The following is a 21,378-nucleotide window of genomic DNA, read 5'->3' as shown; positions in this document are numbered from 1 at the left end:
GGACTCAAGTCCAAAGTAAAGTAAAAAATTAACTTAGTCATTAATAGGGAGAAAAGCTCTTCTAGCTACCCCTAAAACCAGGTGGCTTAACCACATGAAGTAATACAAAGGGTGTCCCATTACCCAGGGCATCCAAAGTAACATTAAGATCAACGCCTCCCCATTCGGTATGTCCTTCGATGGGGAGGGGTGGAGGTATAGCTTGGGGGTCAGATAGGTACCACTCCATTACGGGGTGTGACCGGTTTGATCTTCGGACATGTGGGTTCCATTTTTCCATTGGAACACACATGTTCCCCGGGGCTGGGGTTGATACGAGCATGTGTGTGTGTGTGTAGTGAAATTTAGAGGGAGGAAATAAACGGACTCAGGCTTTTTACCTAGTCATGACAGGTGACGTAATAGTGACAGATGACTTTACAGCGCCACTGTGACAGATAATTTTAAGTGGTACCTTATGGCACTTAATTATAAGTGATACCTTGTTTGAAAGGTATTGGAAATACCTATTCAGTCGTACTAATTTTGTTTAAGTTTAAGCTAATTTTGGTGAATAAATGAAATAAATATATAATTGTAGTTTCGCATTTAATTAATAAAAATTTAAAATTCCGCCTATGGTTTCTTGTCAAAAAGGTTGACGTTGACGTAAAAACTACTAGAGAATTGAAAAATGTCAAATTTTTTGACAAAAAAACAAATGCTGACATTTGAATTTTTATTAATAAAATGCGAAACTAGAATAACATATTTATTTAATTTATTCACCAAAACCAAAATCAACTTAAACCTAAAAAAATAGTATTACTAAATAGGTATTTTGAATACATTTCAAACGAGGTATCACTTGACATAAAGTACCATTTAAAATTATCTGTCACAGTGACGCTGTAAAGTCATCTGTCACTATTACGTCACCTGTCATGACTAGTTAAAAAGATTACATCCATTTATTTCTTCTCTCCAAATTCAACTATTATAAGTATAACCGTTCAAAAGATACGAGGGATAGTTCAGTCGGGTTAGACGAATAACAGGCCTAACCTTGCATGAGGAGCTACCGCAAATTTTATTTTTCTAATCTTTAGTGAGGGTCAATATTAGTATAAATTTAAAATCTCGACTGAATTCCACCGTTGCGTTAGCCGCCATCTTGATTTTAAACGAGAACGGTTTTTGCTCAATATCTCCGCCATTTTCAATTTTTTGACAAAAAGTGTGAAAACTGAAATTGTTGAAAATGCGATTTTCTATAATTTCATTAATTATAATTTTCTTCGTGCGGTCGATATTTTCCGAGTTATGAGAGTGAAATAGTGAGAGTTGGAGCATAATTATTGAATTATTGAATTATCTCGTTTATTATTAGTTTTACAACAAATGTGTACCTATACAAAAATGAAGAGAATTAAATTCTACACAATTTTGATCTGTTTAATTTTTTTGCTAAAATTAATATTAAAGGTAGTACGTATGCGGTAATGGCGCGAGCGTAAGACCGGATTGATTTTATAGCAATTGTTTTTGTTCAATATCTACGCCATTTTCAACTAAAATTGTTCAACATAAAATTTCCTACAATTTCTTTTTAACAATTTTTTTCATGCGGTTGGAAGGCAACCGAAGGTTGGTTTCTTTGCAATTCGGGAAGGCCCAAGCTATGGTAAATGGTTAAAGCGGAGAGAAGAGGATATGGGTTTACTGATGAGGGGAAAAGATCTCCGAAACCGGTATAGACTCTTCCTGCACTCTCCGCTTTAACCAGAGTATTATGCAGCTGCTGCATTTTCGTTTTGCAAAGAAATTGAGAATGTTTATACATTATCTAATATCTAGTTTTTTAATTTACATTTTTTATCATGCACCTAGAACAAAGTCTGATTCTAAATTATGTACATTAAATTTTTTAACAAAGAGACACTACAAAAATACTGTAAAATAAAAGATTTTTCTGTTCTTTGGGACTGTTTAGAATACTAAAATTTGGTTGCGTTTCATCAACCAGAGTATTGTCTTAAAATTTTATTCCATTCTTTGGGAAAGTTGACCTGCATATATCCTAAAACTTTCCGGATCTGTCTCTGTTCTTGAGGTGTACATTGGGTACATGAACCTTGTAGAACCAAAGGTGCCAAACCTAAAATAAAAAGAAAGATTAGTTATCTATAAGGGCTGGTAGAAGATTATTGTCTTTGCAAACTGTTACTGTTCTTCTAACGCTTGAAAGCTTCCAAATCTTGAAAAGTACTGGAAGAGTAAAAAATTTTCTAAAAAAGAAATCATTGCTGCTTACAAAAAAAAAAGGATCCACAAAAACTTAAAAAAAATATACCGCAGTAAACGCGCAAAATGTAAAGAATCAGAACTTGAGAGTTGCAGCATTCGAGCGGCAATGTTGAAAGAAAAAATTCTATGAGTCTTCGGTTCAGTTTGACTGTAGCACCTTCAGATGTGGTTATTATTTTATTTATTTCAATTTTTCTCATATTGCAAATGTATCTAGTTACGTCATTTATTTCAAATAAGTAGCTGCAATGATTAATTGTCTCTGATACTAGACCAATAAGAGTTGCAATATTAAAATGTTATGTATATATTATATAACGGATGGATTACGGCTATCACCGCTTCTCCGCCACCAACTCCCATATTTTTCTGTCATATTGTGCAGTTGCCTCTTCTAAGTCTCTTGCCGCCATTGCTTCATCAATATCGTTGCGCCAACTTCTCCGTGGTCGTCCTCTCTTTCTTATTTCAGGAGGGATCCATTCCAGTACTCTTCTAGGCCATCTGTACTCTGACATTCTGTTAACATGTCCGAACCAGATTAATTGTTTTCTTTCTATGTCATCATTGATATTTTCGTTCCATTTTCATTTCGTTTCTTATTTGTTCGTTTCTAACTCTCTCCAGTTTGGATCTACCGCAGCTTCGTCTCATAATTAATTTTTGTCGTCATAAGTTTGTTTCTATTAGCTTTGGTAACATCCCATACTTCCGAACCGTAAAGTGTAATACTTTGGACTATACTTCCGTAAATGTATTTTTTGGTTTCTCGTCGAATCGTTTTTTGTCAGAAAAGAGAGTTTAAGTCACGGGGCGCTTCTCTGCCCTTGTTTATTTTTTCCCTGATTTCATCTGCGCTATTTCCCTTCTTATTGAAAATGACCCCCAAATATTTGCAGGATTGCAAGCCTTTGCTTTTGTCGTCTTCCAAAACTAGGTCACATATTTCATCAGTTCCCACTGAGGGATATTCACATTTTGTCATATTCATGTTTAGACCTGCCACCTCATATTCTTCTTGCAGTTTTCTTATCATATAGCTAAGATTGTCGCTTTCTTCGACTACCTGGTCATCCGCAAAGAAAAGTGTATATAGCGTATTTTCTCCCACCGTTATTTCCATGTTTCTATATACATTTTTTTAAACATTTCACTAAGGATCTCTCTAAATAGATTTTAAATAAGGTGGGTAAAATGTTATGTCACTTTCTTTTTTAATTTCACGAGATGCCTTTGTTCAAAACTGAGTAATCGGTCGTACTGCAGCTAGTAAGTTACTGCGCGCCTTCCATTTATTCATGATATTCTTTCGAGGATTTTGGAATCGGCTTGAGCAGGTCTAAAGGATCTGTGCCATTATCTTTTTGAAGTTACTTGATAGTCCCCAAAAAGTGTTTTTCGCCAGAAATCTAATACCTTAGGCACATCAAAGAAACATGAAACGTAAATCACGTTTCATGGAAATAAAACACTGCTAAACAAATAGACGTCTGGATATTTTTGAAACTTTCCGAAAATAAAAATGTGTTATGAGCATGAATCACACTCGTTTCATTGGTAGGCGGACTTCAAGATTTGTTCAGCCGTGTTTAACTTTCATGAAACGTGTTTTACGTTTCATGTTTCATGTTTTTCGTTTTATGTTTCGTTGGTGTGCGGCTTGCCATACAGTCAATCTGAATATGTTTGACTGTTCCAGATTCTCTGCTACAAAGTCTCCATGAAAGAGTCACATTATATGCATATGTGCGCATGCCACATAAATTAAGCCTATCCGTTTCGGATGTTGGCGATGATCATGGCAATCTGTACTTTGCACACTGCTGCTCTAAAAAGATTTGTGGTTTGTTGTGTTGAACCACGTACGTAGATTTTTTAGCCAGGAGATTCTTCGCCTTCCTGGTCCTCGCTTTCCTTTCACCTTTCCTTGCAAGATTAGCTGCAGCAGTCCAAATCTTTCACTGTTCTTCATGATGTGACCAAAGTATTCGATTTTGGCTGTTTTTATTGTGATTGACAGCTCTTTTTCTTTTTGCATTTTCAGCAAAACTTCCTGATTAGTAATGGTTACTAGTATTAAGTAATGTTTTTAGTTCCAGTTCTTTGGGTATAATTCTTTTTGTTCCTGCCCAGAAAATTCTAGTAACAGAATAGGACTATATAAATAGAGACAATTTTATTAAATGAGTCAGTGTAACTTTGAAGTCATCGAGTAATAATTCGATGTTCGGGCTCGGCATGTAAAATAAATTGTATTGGCGATGATAAGTCACAATGACGACCTCTCGTGGATTTCGGCGAAACTAAAATTGAGGCCTTATTTCTTTTTAATGCCCTGCTATAATGGGGGTTTTTAATGTCAAATCGTTGTTAAAATCGTTGTCAGTACTTTAGAAAATCAATAAAATTATTAATTTCAATACAAAAAATTTAATTAAAAGTTTACACACCTTTTATCAAAAGTGTTCTTATTTGTATGTTGTGTTGCAGAATATATGGAGTACATTTAGGACGAACACGTTCTTTTTGATTTTACTGATGCTGGTAGATTAATCGATGGGATTACTAAATTTTTAAATTTTTTGATTTTGATTTGACATTAAAATTGATTTGACATTAAAAACCCCCATTACTTATAGCAGGACAATAAAAAGAAAAAACGCTGGACGGAAGGGCCGCCCGAGAACTTTATCGTACCGATATATTATCGTTATGGTACTAGATACTGGCATTCTATAAAAATAACAAAATTATTCGTTATTTTGATATTTTAGAAACACATTCTCTACTTGAAAGTATTTTATGGATCTACGCATCATTAATTCCTGCATTTGGGAAAATGTTCGATGCCATATTTCGGGGACACACTATAGATGTATAGATTATTGCATAAATCAATAGAATATTATAGTCATACTTTCATTTTAAATTAGTTCATTTTTCTGAGAAATTAATAGTTTACAATATTTGCATTTCATTCTATTTCGATTACGCCAGTCAATGCGCGAGATTAAGAACAAGATATTATCTCCGAATTCTATCCTACTGCATGGATTTTCATGAAATTTTTGGAGTAGACCAATCTCCTAATTCAAAGTATATCCTATATACTATGGCACTTTTATCATGGGGGAGGTTCCCACCACATCTCAGGGGTGGAATATTTTTATTTTCGAATTACATGGAGCGAAAGGAAGATTTTTAAGAAAATTTAGAAACTCATTCTATAATTTGATCACATGTTTTACAAAAACCATAAATTTTAAACCCGTTCAACTTTTTGAAAGTAGAAATAACACTATATTAAAAGGTATTGCAAAAGAAAAACAATGCATTTAAATTATGGTGGATGGGGAGTTACTATTCATTTTTTCTTAAAGTACGTTAGTCATATATTTTTTTGCACCATATCTCGCTTAGTTTGTATGTAACCGACATTTAACGGTGCTCGTTTTAAAGGCCTTTTCAAACACTACAAAAGGTGTTGGTAGCATTATACACCTAAAACCTACCGTTCCTCTGTTATTTCAAGTTGAATACACCAATCTGAGCATGCACCAAAACTATTTTCACCTACCATATCTCTTTTTGTATTATAAATAGAACATTTACGAAGGAACGAATCTCTTTTTTATTTATAATCTAAAAAATGTTTTATATAATGTTTTTAGTTCGATGCGTAGTTTTTAAGGTATTCACAAAAAATCCGTCCGAAAAGGTGTCATTTTTCAATGAAAATGGCCAATTTTTAACTACGCATAACTAAAAAAGTATTGAGGTCTCAAAAAAAAGTATCGACCAGTTTTTGCTTAGAAATAGGTTCTTTAGCCACTTCCGTGCTTATTTTGACCAACAAATTTTTCACCCCCTTGAAGAAGTGGGAACCGCCCCAAGATAAAAGCGCCATAGTATATAGGGTAAATTTTGTTTCTTGAGCTATTCCCTACTTACTGTGAAAATTTCAAATACATCAATGTAGTAGGATGTAATTCGGAGCCAAACACCCTCATTGACTGCCCTACAATAATGCTCTGCTATGATCGCGTGAGAGAGGACAAACATAAGATTATAGCAAAATTTCTATTTACCGTAACTTTTCGAGTTTTTGAGCTACAGCAATGAATTTTATGTTCATTGGAAAGGTAATTTTGCATTCTTTCAAAATATCTAAAAAAAATAAGATTTTTTTTTTCATTTCCGGTTCAACCGGAAGCCATATTTTTGGTAAAACTTATTGTAATAATAGATAATAAAGTACCATATATGTCTGCAAAATTTCAAATTTTAGTTTGCATTAAGAAAGAAGTTACGGGCACTCGAATATTTTTTAATAAAAAATTCATAACTCCCCTCCTATGGGGAGTTAAGAAATCTGACTAATGTAATTTAATTTACTGATAGGATGTCAAAAATATATCAAAAAATAAAAAAATTCCTTGTAGCCATTTTTAATAAAATCTAGTTCAAATTTATGTTAAATTTTGACCCCTGAAATATAGGCAACCCGTAACTTTTTCTGAAAAACAATAACATCCTTCGTATAGCTCTATCTTTAGGCTATATAACAACTTTTTCAAATTAAACTTATCTTAAACAAGTTTTTAGATAGGTATGGAAATGTGTCGGGTGGGCGGTCGGCCATGCTGGCCGCCATTTTGAATTTGGAAATGTCAAATTCCGTATTTTTATTTATCTATCGGTGAGCTTACTTTGAGTCCAATTTCATTCATTTCGGTCAAAATTTGCAAAAATGGGCCCTAAATAACCCCCCTATTTCAGCCCCCCTTTGAGAGTTTTTTTTTTAAATCTTAGTTTCTCGACAAAATTCTCTTAATCTTAATCATACCCAGTTTCATCAAAATTGGTCAGGTAGTTTTTGCTGGGTGGTGGCGACATACGGACGTACGTACATACGTACCTACGTACGTACGTACGTACGTACGTACATACTTCCGACATGTTTTTTTATTTGCTTTTTAGACTCAGGGGGACTGAAAACGTCGAAAAAAAGTGAAATCTGAAAAAAATTTTTTTGCACGATCCTATAACTTTATTATACTATACTACGTATACAGTACGATAAAGTAAAACGCCTCAATTTTAGTTCCCCAGAAATCCACGAGAGGTCGTCATTGTGACTTAACACATATACAATTAGATAATTGAGTAAATTATTATGTGTGAGTTTTTTGTTACTTGTTTTTAGTTTTAATTGTTTTTGTTAATATTAAACGAATTAAAGTGTTTGTAAATAAAATAATAGTAATTAAGTGTTTTTATTTAAAAATAAGTTCTAATAAAAATAATAAAAAGTCAATTCGTGTAACACTACCATTAACATTGTTTTAAGCTCTGTCTTGGTTATTCGTTCTATCTGCAGATTCCAAGTAAGCCTTGACTTTAATATTTCCCTCAAAATACTTGACTTTAAAATCCACAAGGAAAAATTAATTTCCTATAGTCGGTTGTGTATCATATTATAGGTCTCACAAAAAAAATTATAAAAAAATCCTTTATAAAATGTAGGTATATGTATTTGATTAAAATGATCTCTTTCCGGCTAAATCACCGAATGTTTTCATAATGAATATTCCATTTTTAGTGCTGATATCTTGAATAAGTATAACCATTTTAATAACTAAGACAAACGTGAAAGTTAAAATTTGACTAAGGTTAAAAAAAAGGTGTTTAAAATTTTACCCAAATTCATAGGTAAAGACCTTTTATTTGTTTTTAAATTGGCATTTGATTACATTCTGTAGATTAGTTTCAAAGATGGCCAACTCCATTTAGCAAAATTTTCAGTATAGGCAAAAAACTGTTTAAACTACTTCCACACAATTGGTACTGTTGAATTTTTTTTTGTTGATTAATAATTATTTACAGAGCATCTTGGAATAATAATATTTATGCTTTTTACTGTAGTTAAAGGGATATTTAACGCTGAAATATGGAGTTACCCATGTTTGTAACCAACATGTGGAGATAGTCGTTTTTGTCACCAATAATATTGCTGATGGTGTCGCTCAAACCTGAATTAATTGGGAAACTGTAGTTTTGTTCGCCACTGACAGTTACTGACTTTTGTTTCTTGGTCAAAATTAACTTTTTGACTTGTAAAATTTTGAAATGAAGATTTGCTGGGTCTTTAACACAGTTCTTAGCTTCGGACTTTCAATCTTGGTTGGTCCAGTCTTTTCCTAAAAGTTTGACTGTCCCATGCTTACTAAACTCTGAATGATACTCTTCAAGCTGCACAATTGTATCTCTTTTCTTTACACTTCGTTCTATGCCACCAAAAATTCTATCACTAGGCATATATGAGTGATCCGTAACAGGAAACACAAGCTCCACTGTTGTGATTGAAGTTTTAGTCCTGTGCAGCCAAGTAATGCACATCGTTAATACAATACTATTCTTGTTTTGGCCTGGACACCCATCAGCTACCAGCCTTAAGGTGTCTTTTCCTTCAAAGTAACCAGATTTAGATCTGCACTCAAGTTCTTCAAATACAGCAGACGCTATTTCATTCGAAGACTTCTTCACTTCGTGTTCGGCCCAAGAGTAAATTGATACATTTTCTTTGCGTAATGCTTCGGTTCCAGTAGAACATCCAGAAAGTATCGTCAGATTATAGCAGTACAACTGTCTTGAATAGTACACACTGTGATCTGGGAGTTTTGGCAGAGGCATATTTTTTTGTATATCGTACGACATTATAGCAACATTAGGTTCATCTTTTTTCAAAAGGATAAAAAACCCTTTAGCACGAGTAGTGTGAACAGTGTACTCTGCTTTAAGCGTTTGCAATATTGCCTCATTTTTTTCAACTTTAATTTTTTCTTTGTACTGAAGACAGGTTGAACACACATCTGTCGAAGGACTTTTAAAGCTAATGTTGAACCTAGTTACGAATATGTGTCGAAAAAATTACTCTTTAACTTTAAATTAGTAAAACTTTAAAATACTTTACAATAAAACAACACCAGTCACAACACACCAGAATACCTCAGTTTACTGCTATCTTCTGTTTCACCTAAGGCGGTGAAGTCACGTGACAGAATGAAGCCATCTGATTGGTGCTTTGTGGAGATGGCTGTTTTTATCACCGACATATTTCAGAGCCGGCCGATTTTGTAACCAAGGGTACTATTCAAATGCAGTTTTAAAATTTTTCTGGCCATTTTTGACACAAAAACTCTTTAGATTTGGATTCCTCGTGTTATTTTACCCAAGAAACAGTCAACCTTTGAATTTTCAAAAAAATGGGGTTGGTCATCTTTGAAACTGGGCTATGATTGCTGATCATTTTAAAGTTGATTCACTTCATGAAAACGTAAAAATCCCAACTGGGGTTGTAGGCCCGAAGGCGTAGTCTCTAGACAGACCTTAGGCAGCAACTGATCAAATTTATATGAACAGTTAATGTAACCGGAAGTGTGTGGCTTAACGTGACTTTAAATTTTCTTTGCTCTTAAAAAATATACCATCAAAATATTTTACAGCTGACATAGATTTTGATCTGGAGTAAATATTTTAGCACTTTACTAACAAAAAACTAATAGGTCTGGATCCCGCGTAGCAAGCTGAAAATTTGTTAATAGCTTAAGGATGTCTAGTCGGACAAACTTTGATGTATGGGAACATTAAATCAGGGGAAGTTTTAATTGTGGAACAGGTTAAAAATTTGGAACGTCAGACCACGAAAACGTCCCATGTATTTTGTCGGACAGAACTTCCAATTGATATGTTAGCCTTTCATTAAACACTCATGCAAAAATCAGACTGCTATTTGTCACCTGTCATAATTCCTGTCATTTGACATGTTCTACGTGTTTCACTCATTAAAATGTCCAGTTGTTGATAAATAGCAGTCTGGTTTTTGCAGGACACTTTAATGAAAGGGTAACAAATTAATTGGAAATTCTGTCCGACAAAATACATGGGACGTTTTCGTAGTCTGGCGTTCCAAATTTTTAACCTGTTCCACAATTAAAACTTCCCCTGTTCCAGTGTTCCCATACATTAAAGTTTGTCCGACTAGACACCCTTAAGCTATTAAAAAATTTTCAGCTTGCTATTAATCAACTTTTTTTTCATACGCGGGATCCAGACCTATAATAATCGACCCTATTGCAGATAGAGAATCGACCAACAAGACGAAGAAATTTTGCAGTTGTCTGTACAAAGTATAAAATAAATGTATTTAAATGACAATAATAAGAACGAGTTCGCGAATTATACAGGGTGTAACAAAAATACATGTCATAAATTTAATCGCATATTCAGGGACCAAAAATAGTTCGATTGAACCTAACTTACCTTAGTACAAATATGCACGGAAAAAAAGTTACAGCCCTTTGAAGTTACAAAATAAAAATCGATTTTTTCCAATATATCGAAAACTATTAGATATTTTTAATTGAAAATGGACATGTGGTATTTTTATGGCAGTAGTATTTTAAGAAAAAATTATAATGAAATTTGGACACCCGATAAAAATTTTATGGGGGTTTGGTTCCTTTAAACCCGCCCAAACTTTTGTGTACGTTCCAATTTAATTATTATGGTAGAGCCATTAGTTAAACACAAGTTTTTAAATAAAAACTTTTTTGTCTCTTAGTACTTTTTTCAAAAGTCAGTTTTTATCGAGATATTTGAATATTTGTCAAATCCACCACATATTTGTATATGGTAAAGTACGGTTATGGAGACTTTGTAATAATATGAAAATTTATTTATGATTTACATTTTTGAGTATATTTTGAACCATATTAAAAAAGAAGCCACATCTCGATAAAAGATGCTTTATCAAAAAAATATAAAGAGGCAAAAAAGTTTTAAAAACACTGTGTTTAACTAATGGTACCGCAGTAATAGTTTAATTGGAACGTATACAAATATTTGGGGGGTTTAAAGGAACAAAACCCTCATAAAATTTTTATGTAAACATATTAAAAAAGAAGCCGCAGCTCGATAAAAACTGCCTTATTGAAAAAATACTAAGAGGCAAAAAAGTTTTAAAAATATTGAATTTAACTAATGGCACCACAATAATAATTTATTTTTAGTTTGGGGGGTTTAAGGGAACAAAACCCCCATAAAATTTTTATGGGGTGCACAAATTTCACTATAATTTTTCTTTAAGATATTCTTTCCATAAGAATGCTACATGTCCATTTTCAACAAAAAACCTCTAATAGTTTTCGATATATTCAAAAAAATCGATTTTCATTTTGTAACTTCAAAGGGCTGTAACTTATTTTGTCTGCATATTTGTACTAAGGTAAGTTAGGTTCATTCGAACTATTTTTGGTCCCAGAATATGTGTTTTAATTTATGACCTGTATTTTTGTTACACCCTGTATAATATATCCCATAGTAATGGAATGTGAAGAAAGCAAGTATGAAATGTGAAAGTAATACAATTTAAAAGTAAAAATGCAATATCGACTTCGATTGGGCAAATTTCTGTGTCCAATTATTTTATTAAACAAGTTTTCAAAATTAGTAGTTATGTACTCTGTTTTTATAGTCGGATTTTTATTAATGCAATTAATATTACTTACTTTTTAATCTACGACCAACAGAATCACATGGAGCTTCACCAATGGCACACTTCAACTGCCTTAAGAGATATCTCTTGTCATTCAACGTAGCATCTAAAGTTTCGTCTGATATCGCAGGTCTTTCTGTTGTGCTAGTGGTACTGTGGTACCTGCTTTTGGTGGTACTGGTGGTAGCTGGACTGGTGGTAGCTGCTTTTATCGTGGCTATGGTGGCCACAAAAAGCAGGAAAAGTAAGTATTGCTAAAACATAGGATTCCACATGTTAAAGAGGGTAGTTAACTTAATAATAAGTAATAAGTGTGTTACGTCATAAATTGACGTAAACTTGCATATAATGAAAGTTTCTAGACCCATGATTTTCTATAAGTGGCATAGCTATTAATCATTAAGCCAGTCTCATTTAGATTATATTGTAATATGTAGTGTGTGTTGGGTAAATGTCTTGTTACTTAATAAAGTCGACGTCATTTTCTTTATAAAGAGACGCTTATTGTAGCCGAGTCTCTGCGGTCCCTCAGGTCAGTACCGATCCCACAAAGATAGTATACAGTATGGAAGGCACTTATGGAATAAAATTATTTCTGTCCTTGTTTCAAAAAATTATAAAAAACGCTGAGACACGTCGATTTTTTCACTTTTTAAAGATAAATTTAAATATACAAGATGATCCTTGCAAGTCTGGCAGAGTCCATATTATGCTTTATTTTTAATGGAACACCCTGTATATTCTTATATTTTTACATGCTGCTTAACAACCTGATTTCAATGAACTATATCATATAAGGTGTATTATGAATAATACAAGGTGAAATTTTTAAATTAAACAGTATGGGAACCACTTATGGAATAAACTAAAAGTTTGTGTCCCTATTTCCAAAAATTGTAAAAAATGCTGAGACATGTCAACTTTTAAATTTAAACGGGCGCTTATAAAACATAAATTTAAATATACAGGGTGATTCACACAAGTACGGCATAGTCCATGATTTTAATTTTAATGGATCATCCTGTATATTTTTTTAATTTTAGGATCTGCTAAAGAACCCCATATCAAAAAAGTGTATTGTATAGGGTCCATTATGAATAATACAAGGTGAAATTTAGAAATTATTTATAAATTTTGTCAGGACATTAAATACAAAACCCAATATAGACAAGGCGAAAACGGCGGGATCTTTGGAGAAAATATTCCCATGAGATTTTTTTGAATAATCACATTCGTGAGACATTCCAGAATAAGATTCAAGAAGTCGCCCACGCGAAAAGTGGTCCAAATTTTTTTTAACAATTTTTTTTAATCAAATTTTAAAAATCAATCTTTTTGGCCGAAACAAATTTTTTTCAGGTTTTTTGGACTATTCTGGATAAAAAAGGTCTCTTATAATTTTTCTCAAAAGTTAATCGTTTTCAAGGTAAAAGCATTTTAAAATTGAAAACAAAACGAAAAATGGCGATTTTCAAGGCTTAATAACTCGGTTAAAAGTTATTACATACTATGAAAGTCAGAAAATAACTAAATCAAACATTAAAGCCCCCCTACAAGATCCTGAAGAAATTTTTGTCATTATTTGATTACTAAGCTGTTATTTTTAAGTAAAAATAATGAGCGACATGCACGTATTAGGCGGCCGTCTATGATAAGTGCGAAAGAGATGCCGTTCAGGCAGTCCAATGGCGAATCTCACTCGCACTCACATTTACAGCCGCGTCAATATGAGCTTACCCCTCATTATTAATAATTAAAAATAACAGCTTAGTAATAAATTAATTACACAAATTTCTTTAGGGCTTTAAATTTGATTTATCACTTTCTGACTTTCATAATAATCATTTTTAACCGAGTTATTAAGTCTTAAAAATGGCCTTTTTCGCGTTTTTCAAATTTTAAATTGCTTATAACTCAAACACGATCAACTTTAGAGAAAAATTATAAGAGACCTTTTCTGTCCGGAATGGCCCGAAAAATCTAAAAAAACATCTCCAGGCCGACAAAATTAATTTTTGCAATTTGACTAAAAAAAATGTTAAAAAAAATTGGACCACTTTTTGCGTGGGAGACTTCTTGAACCTTATTCTGTGATGCCTCACGAATGTGATTATGCAAAAAAATCTCATGGGAATATTTTTCCAACGAACCCGCCGTTTTCGCATTGTCTAATAGATTTATTACTCAGTTTAGAAAACGTATGCCTTTATTTAGCCAATTTAAAAAATAATACCGTTATTTAAAGCATGATAAATTATTAATTTCAAAATTTTATGTAGGTACTCATGTAGTTCATGACGAAAATTATACATAATTTTAAAATTTTACCTTCTATTATACATAATAGGTATACACTTTTTTGATATGAGGTTGTTTAGCAGATTCAAAAAATATAAAAATATACAGGATGGTCCATTAAAACTAAAGACTATGGACTATGCTCTACTTGCGTGAATCACCCTGTATATTTGAATTTATGTTTTAAAACGCCCATTTAAATTTAAAAATTGACATGTCCCAGTAATTTTTATAATTTTTTAAAATAAAGACACAAACAATAATTTTATTCAATAAGTGGTTTCCATACTTTATAATTTCAAAATTTCACCCTGTATTATTCATACTATACCCTACATGATATAGTTCTTTGAAATCAGGATGTTAAGCAGTTTTTAAAAATATAAGAATATACAGGGTGTTCTCTTAAAAATAAACCTTATGGACTCTGCTATACTTGTAAGGATCATTCAAATTACATTCAAAAGAGATTATATTCAAAGATACATTCAAATTAATGTTTAAAAAGTGCACATTTGTATTTAAAAATCGACGGGTCTCAGCATATTTTGTAATTTTTGGAAACAAGGACAGAAATAATTTTATTCCATAAGTGCCTTCCACCCTGTATATTTTTATTTATTAAATTTTTAGTAAAAAAAAATTTCTACTCAGCTGTGATTCGAACTCATTACTCTTGGGTCCCCAAAGGTAAGCCCTCCTACCACTGAGCCATAAAGGGGGTAACCCATTATTTAAAATGTATTTTTCTTACCTTCGTCCATAATACAGACATCGTACTTAGGGGTATGACTAGTGTGACCAACTCCAATTTAGTCGAATTCGGGGCAAGACTGTAAAAAATAGCTGAAATCCGGGACTTTTCAATGAAAATCGGGCCATTTTTTTAAAATATAAAACTTTAATATCTGTTTTTGCACGATTGATCATTTTTGACTGTTTACCGTGACAGATTTTACGTCAATAGGTGACATTTACTAGCAACTCGACGGTAAGTAATCCAACTCGACGGTAAGTACTCCAACTCGACGGTAAGTAATTCACTTACCGTCGAGTTAAAAATGTCTTAATTTTAATTTATTTTTTGAAAGAATAAAGAAAACTAACGAATTATTTATTAATATTGAAACTTATGGTACAATTTGTTAAATTATTTAATGAAATCCCACTTGTTTGGGCTGTGGTTTCACTTCTAACAGAAACTCCTGCAGAATCGCATACATTAATAGTATCCAACATTTTTTCTCTTCAAATACGCGATCAAAGTTGAAAACTTGGAAATATCAATGCCATCATAAAGAAAAACGGTGGATTTAATCATTGAATATTCTGCCCAGAGGCTTCCAGGAGCTTTCAACTGCATGTGTCTTTGAACGAAATATGTCAATAGAGTATTTTCTTCGATTCTTAAATTCTTGCCTTCGCACCATTTTTTAAAACTTTGGTAGGTATTTTGATAACGGATTTTGGATTTTTCGGGAATAATTGCGGAACACCCTTCTTCCCAAGCCCGTTCAATTTCTTCAAATTCACTTTCGCTCATATTTTAATTTATAATAATCAAAATTGTACTTAAAATTATTGACAACTAAATAAATACTCAATTCTCCATTGTTGTTATGCACCCTAGTTAATACCTAACAACCAAAGTATCTATCTTGATAAAATGAATGAAACTAGTCAATATGACGAAAATGTTTAATTTTATAATTTATAATGGTATCAATCGTGCAAATAACGTTATCAGCATGTCGAACGTTAAGGGTAACCGATCTCAGACAATAATTGGAGTCGTCGCTCCGCTTCTCCTCCAAACAATTGTCTTCGATCGGTATAAAACCCTTACTATTCTCCATACTTAATATACTATTACCTATATAACATTTTTATGTTGACATACATATATTTTTGATGCAATTTAGCCACAATTGGTTGTAATGATAATTACATTTTTGTTAGTTTTTGACGTTTCGACTTCCAGTTCGGAAAACGTTCTATAAATGTGAAAAATTATAAAATCAAGTCATGTTGGATTTCCATGTAAATATAGCCTTAGGTTAATATAAAAATGTAATTATCATTATAACCAAATGTGGCTTAATCTCATCAAAAATATTGTCAAATATACCACAAGAAAACAGCTTCAGAACATTTTTATATTGATCATATTTGTCGAACGATTGAATTTGCTTAAAAATGAGAAGAAAATATTTAAAAATCACTACTATATATCAAAGACGATACTTGAAATACAGAAACGAAAAAAGTCCACAGTTTGAGTTTTCGTAGAACTATAATACAACGATATAAAATTTTAATGTGGTATTTGTATTAGGTACACTCTAGAAATTGTCGACTTTTTTTAGTCCCACCAATTCAATTTGATGTGAATTCTGATACGAATAACTTATTCAAAATTTCAAAATAGAATATTACCAAAACGATGAAAATTCGGATGGCTCGGAAGCCTTGTCCGGGACGCCGGGACACGACTTCGTAATTCGGGCCATGTCCCGGATTTTTGGACTAGTTGATCACACTAGGTATGACAGTCTATGAAGTACAATTCCATGCTATGCAGGCCAGGCTATAATATCGCCGTATATTTATTTGGAAACGTATATTGTTCTCCTGGTATTGAAAGGTTATTGTCTAACTATTTACCATGTTATAATAGTATTTAAGTACCATATTTCTAAAGTATATACTACAGTTTTTGTAGCAGACATACTAGCTAAAAAATAAAGCGCTAGGTTGATGTGTCAAAAAGTCAGTTAAGGGAATTTAATATTATCTGATTCCAAATCGATTTTGCGAGCACCTATGGTATTTTGAACACTAAATATCACTAAGTAAACTAGATAAACATAAGCTATGGTCTAATGTCTGATGCACACATAAAAAATTGCAAGTTCGTTTAGGTTAAGCAACAATGCTATTAATGGTATAATCCTAGGAGCAGAAGGATGGTGACCGTCTTCCTCAATGTAAGAAATGGTTTTAATAGTACTAGTTGAAAAATTATCGTGAGACTATTAGGCAACTTCAGGATATCTCCCTATCTGTAAAACTTATTTAGTGAATCCCTCACAGATAGATAAATACATCAACATTGCGAGAGATAATCCAATGAAGACCACCGCAAGAGTGCCACAGGGCTTTATTCTGGGGCTACCGCTTTGGTATGTTATGTCAATAAAATTTTGGAGACCGACCTGGCCCCTGATGTACAGGTAATAGCATACGCGGATAACCTGGTGGTGTTGGTAGAGCACAACGAAAAATTGAGATAATTGAGGGTGGAGACAATTGAGTCCCCAAAAAGTAAAGCTTGTGAAACAGTGGCCTTCTCGATGAAGAAATGATTTTACCTGCCAAAAAAGTAAAGTACTATGGAACTACTTGAAAGTAGTCATAGATTACAGACTATCTTTGAGTGAGCACGTTGACGTTAAGTTCACAGGAGAGAACTGCGATGCTAACAAGAATTAATCTATATGTGGGAGGATCAGGGACTTCCAAAAACATAATATTAATGGAAGTAGTCAATTCTACTGTACCCTACGCAGAACGGAACCAGTATGGCAGCAATTGCTTATTATCAAGAAATATAGGAGGATGTTAGATAAAGCCCAAGAAAGCATCCCTGGAGGTAGAACGTGTCCACAAAATACCATTAACTATGGACATACAAGTGATCTCGTGTATGTTAACCATCCACCTGATGGTAAAGTAAAGGCTGGAAACCCACGGGAAGGCTGATCAAGAGAAAATATTATCTAGGAATAGCAGTATGACGAAGTGGTTAGAAGAATGGACAAATGAGTATAGGGCGGCCTGGACGAGGGCATTAATTCCAAATATCGAGAATGGATGAAGTTCAGTGTTGACATTTTCACCTAACTTTTTACAGGGAATGACTTCTTCAGGGACTACCTGGCAAAGAGAAGGAAGGTTGCGAATGGAAAATGTACAGACTGTGGGGTGGCTGACATGGTTGAGCACTGGAAGGTAAACAGGGTAAATCCAAATATCATAATGCAGGTAGCAATGAGAGGAAGACAGAATACAGAGCAATACTAGGAAGCAATATTTTAGACAAACCGTTTATATAAAAACAAGGCAATCTCGGAGGCAGTAACAAGAATTGTTAGATAGAAAGATATAAGAAAAAGTAAAAGAGAGGGGGAGAGGAAAGACGTGTTATTCAGTCTAGAATACTAGACTAGGGGTTGGATTTAAGTTGGTAGGTAGGGAGCTATGGGTATCTCTGCGCGAAAGACTTCTCTGGGAGGACTGTTTGAGTCTGGGTCCTTTCATTCTGATTGTAGCACACGCCAAATAATCCTTTAACTAAATATTTAGAAGATTTACCACCTCCTTTATATAGAAAAAAGTTTTTAATACTAATGTAGAAGCAGACATATCAGACAAAAGTGCTTTTGAGACTCTAATAGAAGCATCGATTGAAATAATAACGATTTTTATTGAATAATAAAGAAATACGTATATCAGGAACAAATAATAAGAAATTTAATATACACAAAATAAGTGATGTCTTTTGTAGTAATAGTTTCTTTTTTGTTGCAAGTAAACATTTAATTAAATTTTTTTATGAAACCATTAGAACATCTAGTTTTTGTGGAGTATTTTTATGAAAAACTATTTTATCATAAACAAGTTTTTCCTTTCCAGTTCATTTAATAATGCATCTGCTGTACTATTTGTTGGTCAGCAACCAACTCGTGTTTCAGCATATTTATTTTATTGTAGCATTTTCTTGTAAGACATTATTACTACATATCTGTATTTCTATTGCTCTTGACCTAGTCGGTTGTTGCTATTGTATTCATTGTCTTTGGAATATAATTATATTAAAGTATATCTAGGGAGATCTCTATGTTTATAAATTTCTTATTTCTCCTCTTTTTGTTTTAGAACTTAGATTTAAAGGAAAAGAGAAGGAGAATGTATTCGTAGATGAAAATTTGTATTTGATTAGTTAGATATAATATAAAATATCACATTACCATCATGTGATTATAGAACATTATGCAGATCAATACCATAATTTAGCAGATATTATGCTATAATCAGTCTCTTTTTAGTTTTATTCATAGGTTTATTCCTTTTTAAATACTTACTAATAAATTCTACCAATTTCTGAACAGTATCGATTATTTTCCAAAGCTAACCAAGTTTGCGTCATATTTAATCGATTATTGCATAATAACTAACCAATATATTAAAAAGATACACTTTAGGTGTAATATTTACCTATCGTACATTTACTAAACCCAAAATGTACATTTATTTACTCACCTTAAGTTTATACATATTGATTCACTGACACAAACTAAGAAAGTAAAAGTGAAAGTAACAACACAGCTAAAGACTATTCAGGGTCTTTAATATTGATCACCTCACTTACTATTGATGCAAATGGGTGACCATATAAAGAAATCTTACGAGGAAACATTCTTATATTTGCTTCCAAGTTTTAGTGTTATACGTCTGTACAAATATAGATGCCTGTGGCACGTCTCTACAAATATAGATGGATTCATATGATTTCTTTTTATTTTTAATTTTAGTATTATTCTAGTAGTATTATCGAATTCAGTCGAAGAATTTTTGTCAGAAATGTTTGTCAGAAAGAATATAAAGAATTTGAATTTGAATTTGCAAGCAAGCAAGCAATTTGATTCAACCCGACCTGTGGGAATGTCCACCCTCTCGAAAGAGTACATTCGGGTGTAACAATTTATTGGGGCGAGGTGTTTTGACCCGAGTGTAAACAGGGATCACCCCACCTCGCTCCAATGCCCCAGGCCATCCCTTTCCCCCCATAGCACGCTGATGCGCGATGAGGGCACAACTATCGTAGCCAAATGCTCTTCACAATGGAATTCTGGGTAATAAGATTCCATGTGGTACCCTAATCGAATGCAAAAATCTTAGGCTCAGCGTGATGCGCTCTATGCCTTTATCGTCTTACTTACTTAACCGCGGTACTAAAAATTGCTTGCTTGGGCCCCAAGTCATTGTGCTGAGCCCTATTGGGCTCTGCCCAATGACTTGTTGCTCGAGTTTTTTATGTTTTTTTTTGTTTTATTATATTTTTTTTGGGGGCCTTTACGCCTTTTTATTTTTTTATATATATTTTTTTGGGGGCTTGCGCCCTTCTATAATTTTCTATAATTGTCTTACCTTGAGGGTGATCGTGGTGTTGGATCTTCGTGTGTAACGCTATCTTCGGCACTTGTTTTCGAGCTACGAACTGACTACTATCACTTTTCACTTTTGTTCACTTTATTCCACTATTTGCTGTTTCGGTCTTTTGTGCTTCCATCGGTGGAACTCATCATACCTTAGCATCTCTCGCAGTATGTGACTTGGGTGGTGCTCCAGTTCCGCGAATTTGACCCTTGCCTTGTCTGTCATGATTTCGGTGACTCTCACCTGTTGGAGTTCTCTGAACAGGAATCTTTCTGCTACGTATCTTGAGACTCTGGCGGCTTCTCTCAAGCTGCTGTTGTGGACCGCTTGAATCTTCTTTTTGTGGGTGTTACATACTTGTCCCCATGCGAGAGATGCGTATGTTAATACCGGTAGTATAATGCTGTTTATCAATCTTAACCTTGTTTTTAGTCTTAATTTGCTTTTTCTGCCTGTAAGTCCTCTTAGTGTTGCTTTCGCTATGTTGGCCTTCTGGTCTGTGGCTTCTACATGTTTTTGGAAGGTTAGTCCTTTGTCCATGATGACTCCTAGGTATTTAGCTTCGTTTTCCCACTCGATGGGGCTGTTCTGTACCGTCAGCTGTTCCTCTCAGCTGTACCCGGTGTTCTAGGTACATCAGCGGTGTATATCGTGTACAGCAGAGGTGACAGGACCGCTCCCTGGGGTACTCCAGCCTCCGGGTTCCCGAGCTCGGACAGGACTTGTCTTATCCGAACCCTGAAACTCCGGCCGCCCAAGTACGATGAGATTAGCCTCGTCATCGCTCCGCTGAACCCGTAACCCCGCATTTTGTATAAAAGCTCCTTATGCCATACTCTGTCGAACGCTTTGCTTACGTCCAGGAACGCTGCTCCAGTGTACTGCTTGTCGTTGAATCCAGCTGCTATGTACTCGGTTAGTCTGAGTACTTGTAGCTCGCTGGAGTGCTCTGCTCTGAATCCGAATTGAGCTTCTGGGATAATGTTTAATCTATTTGTTTCCGCTTGCAGTCTGCTAAG

General features: G+C 33.7%; 1 protein-coding gene across 1 annotated transcript; it reads right to left on the bottom strand.

The window, feature by feature from the left end:
- Positions 1-1,342: 1,342 nt before the first annotated feature.
- On the bottom strand, positions 1,343-19,613 carry LOC126884458 (putative odorant-binding protein A10). The gene is made up of 3 exons (XM_050650394.1): positions 19,463-19,613; positions 11,856-12,096; positions 1,343-2,137 (listed from the first exon to the last, which is right to left on the bottom strand). Exons 1-3 carry the CDS (start codon positions 19,475-19,477, stop codon positions 1,998-2,000), a joined length of 396 nt encoding a protein of 131 aa, XP_050506351.1. The 5' UTR covers positions 19,478-19,613; the 3' UTR covers positions 1,343-1,997.
- Between the last annotated feature and the right edge of the window lie 1,765 nt (positions 19,614-21,378).

Source organism: Diabrotica virgifera, chromosome 1, assembly GCF_917563875.1.
Source record: "Diabrotica virgifera virgifera chromosome 1, PGI_DIABVI_V3a".
Taxonomy (NCBI): domain Eukaryota; kingdom Metazoa; phylum Arthropoda; class Insecta; order Coleoptera; family Chrysomelidae; genus Diabrotica; species Diabrotica virgifera.
The sequence above is the reverse complement of the archived record's forward strand: the minus strand, read 5'-3'. Positions and strand labels throughout refer to the sequence as shown.

What these genes read in the sequence shown, in the direction of transcription:
- LOC126884458 (XM_050650394.1), bottom strand. An exon ending in TGTTGGTCGTAGATTAAAAA is followed by an intron (nt 2,138 to 11,855) that starts GTAAGTAATATT and finishes TTTTTATTTTAG; the next exon opens with GTTTGGCACCTTTGGTTCTA.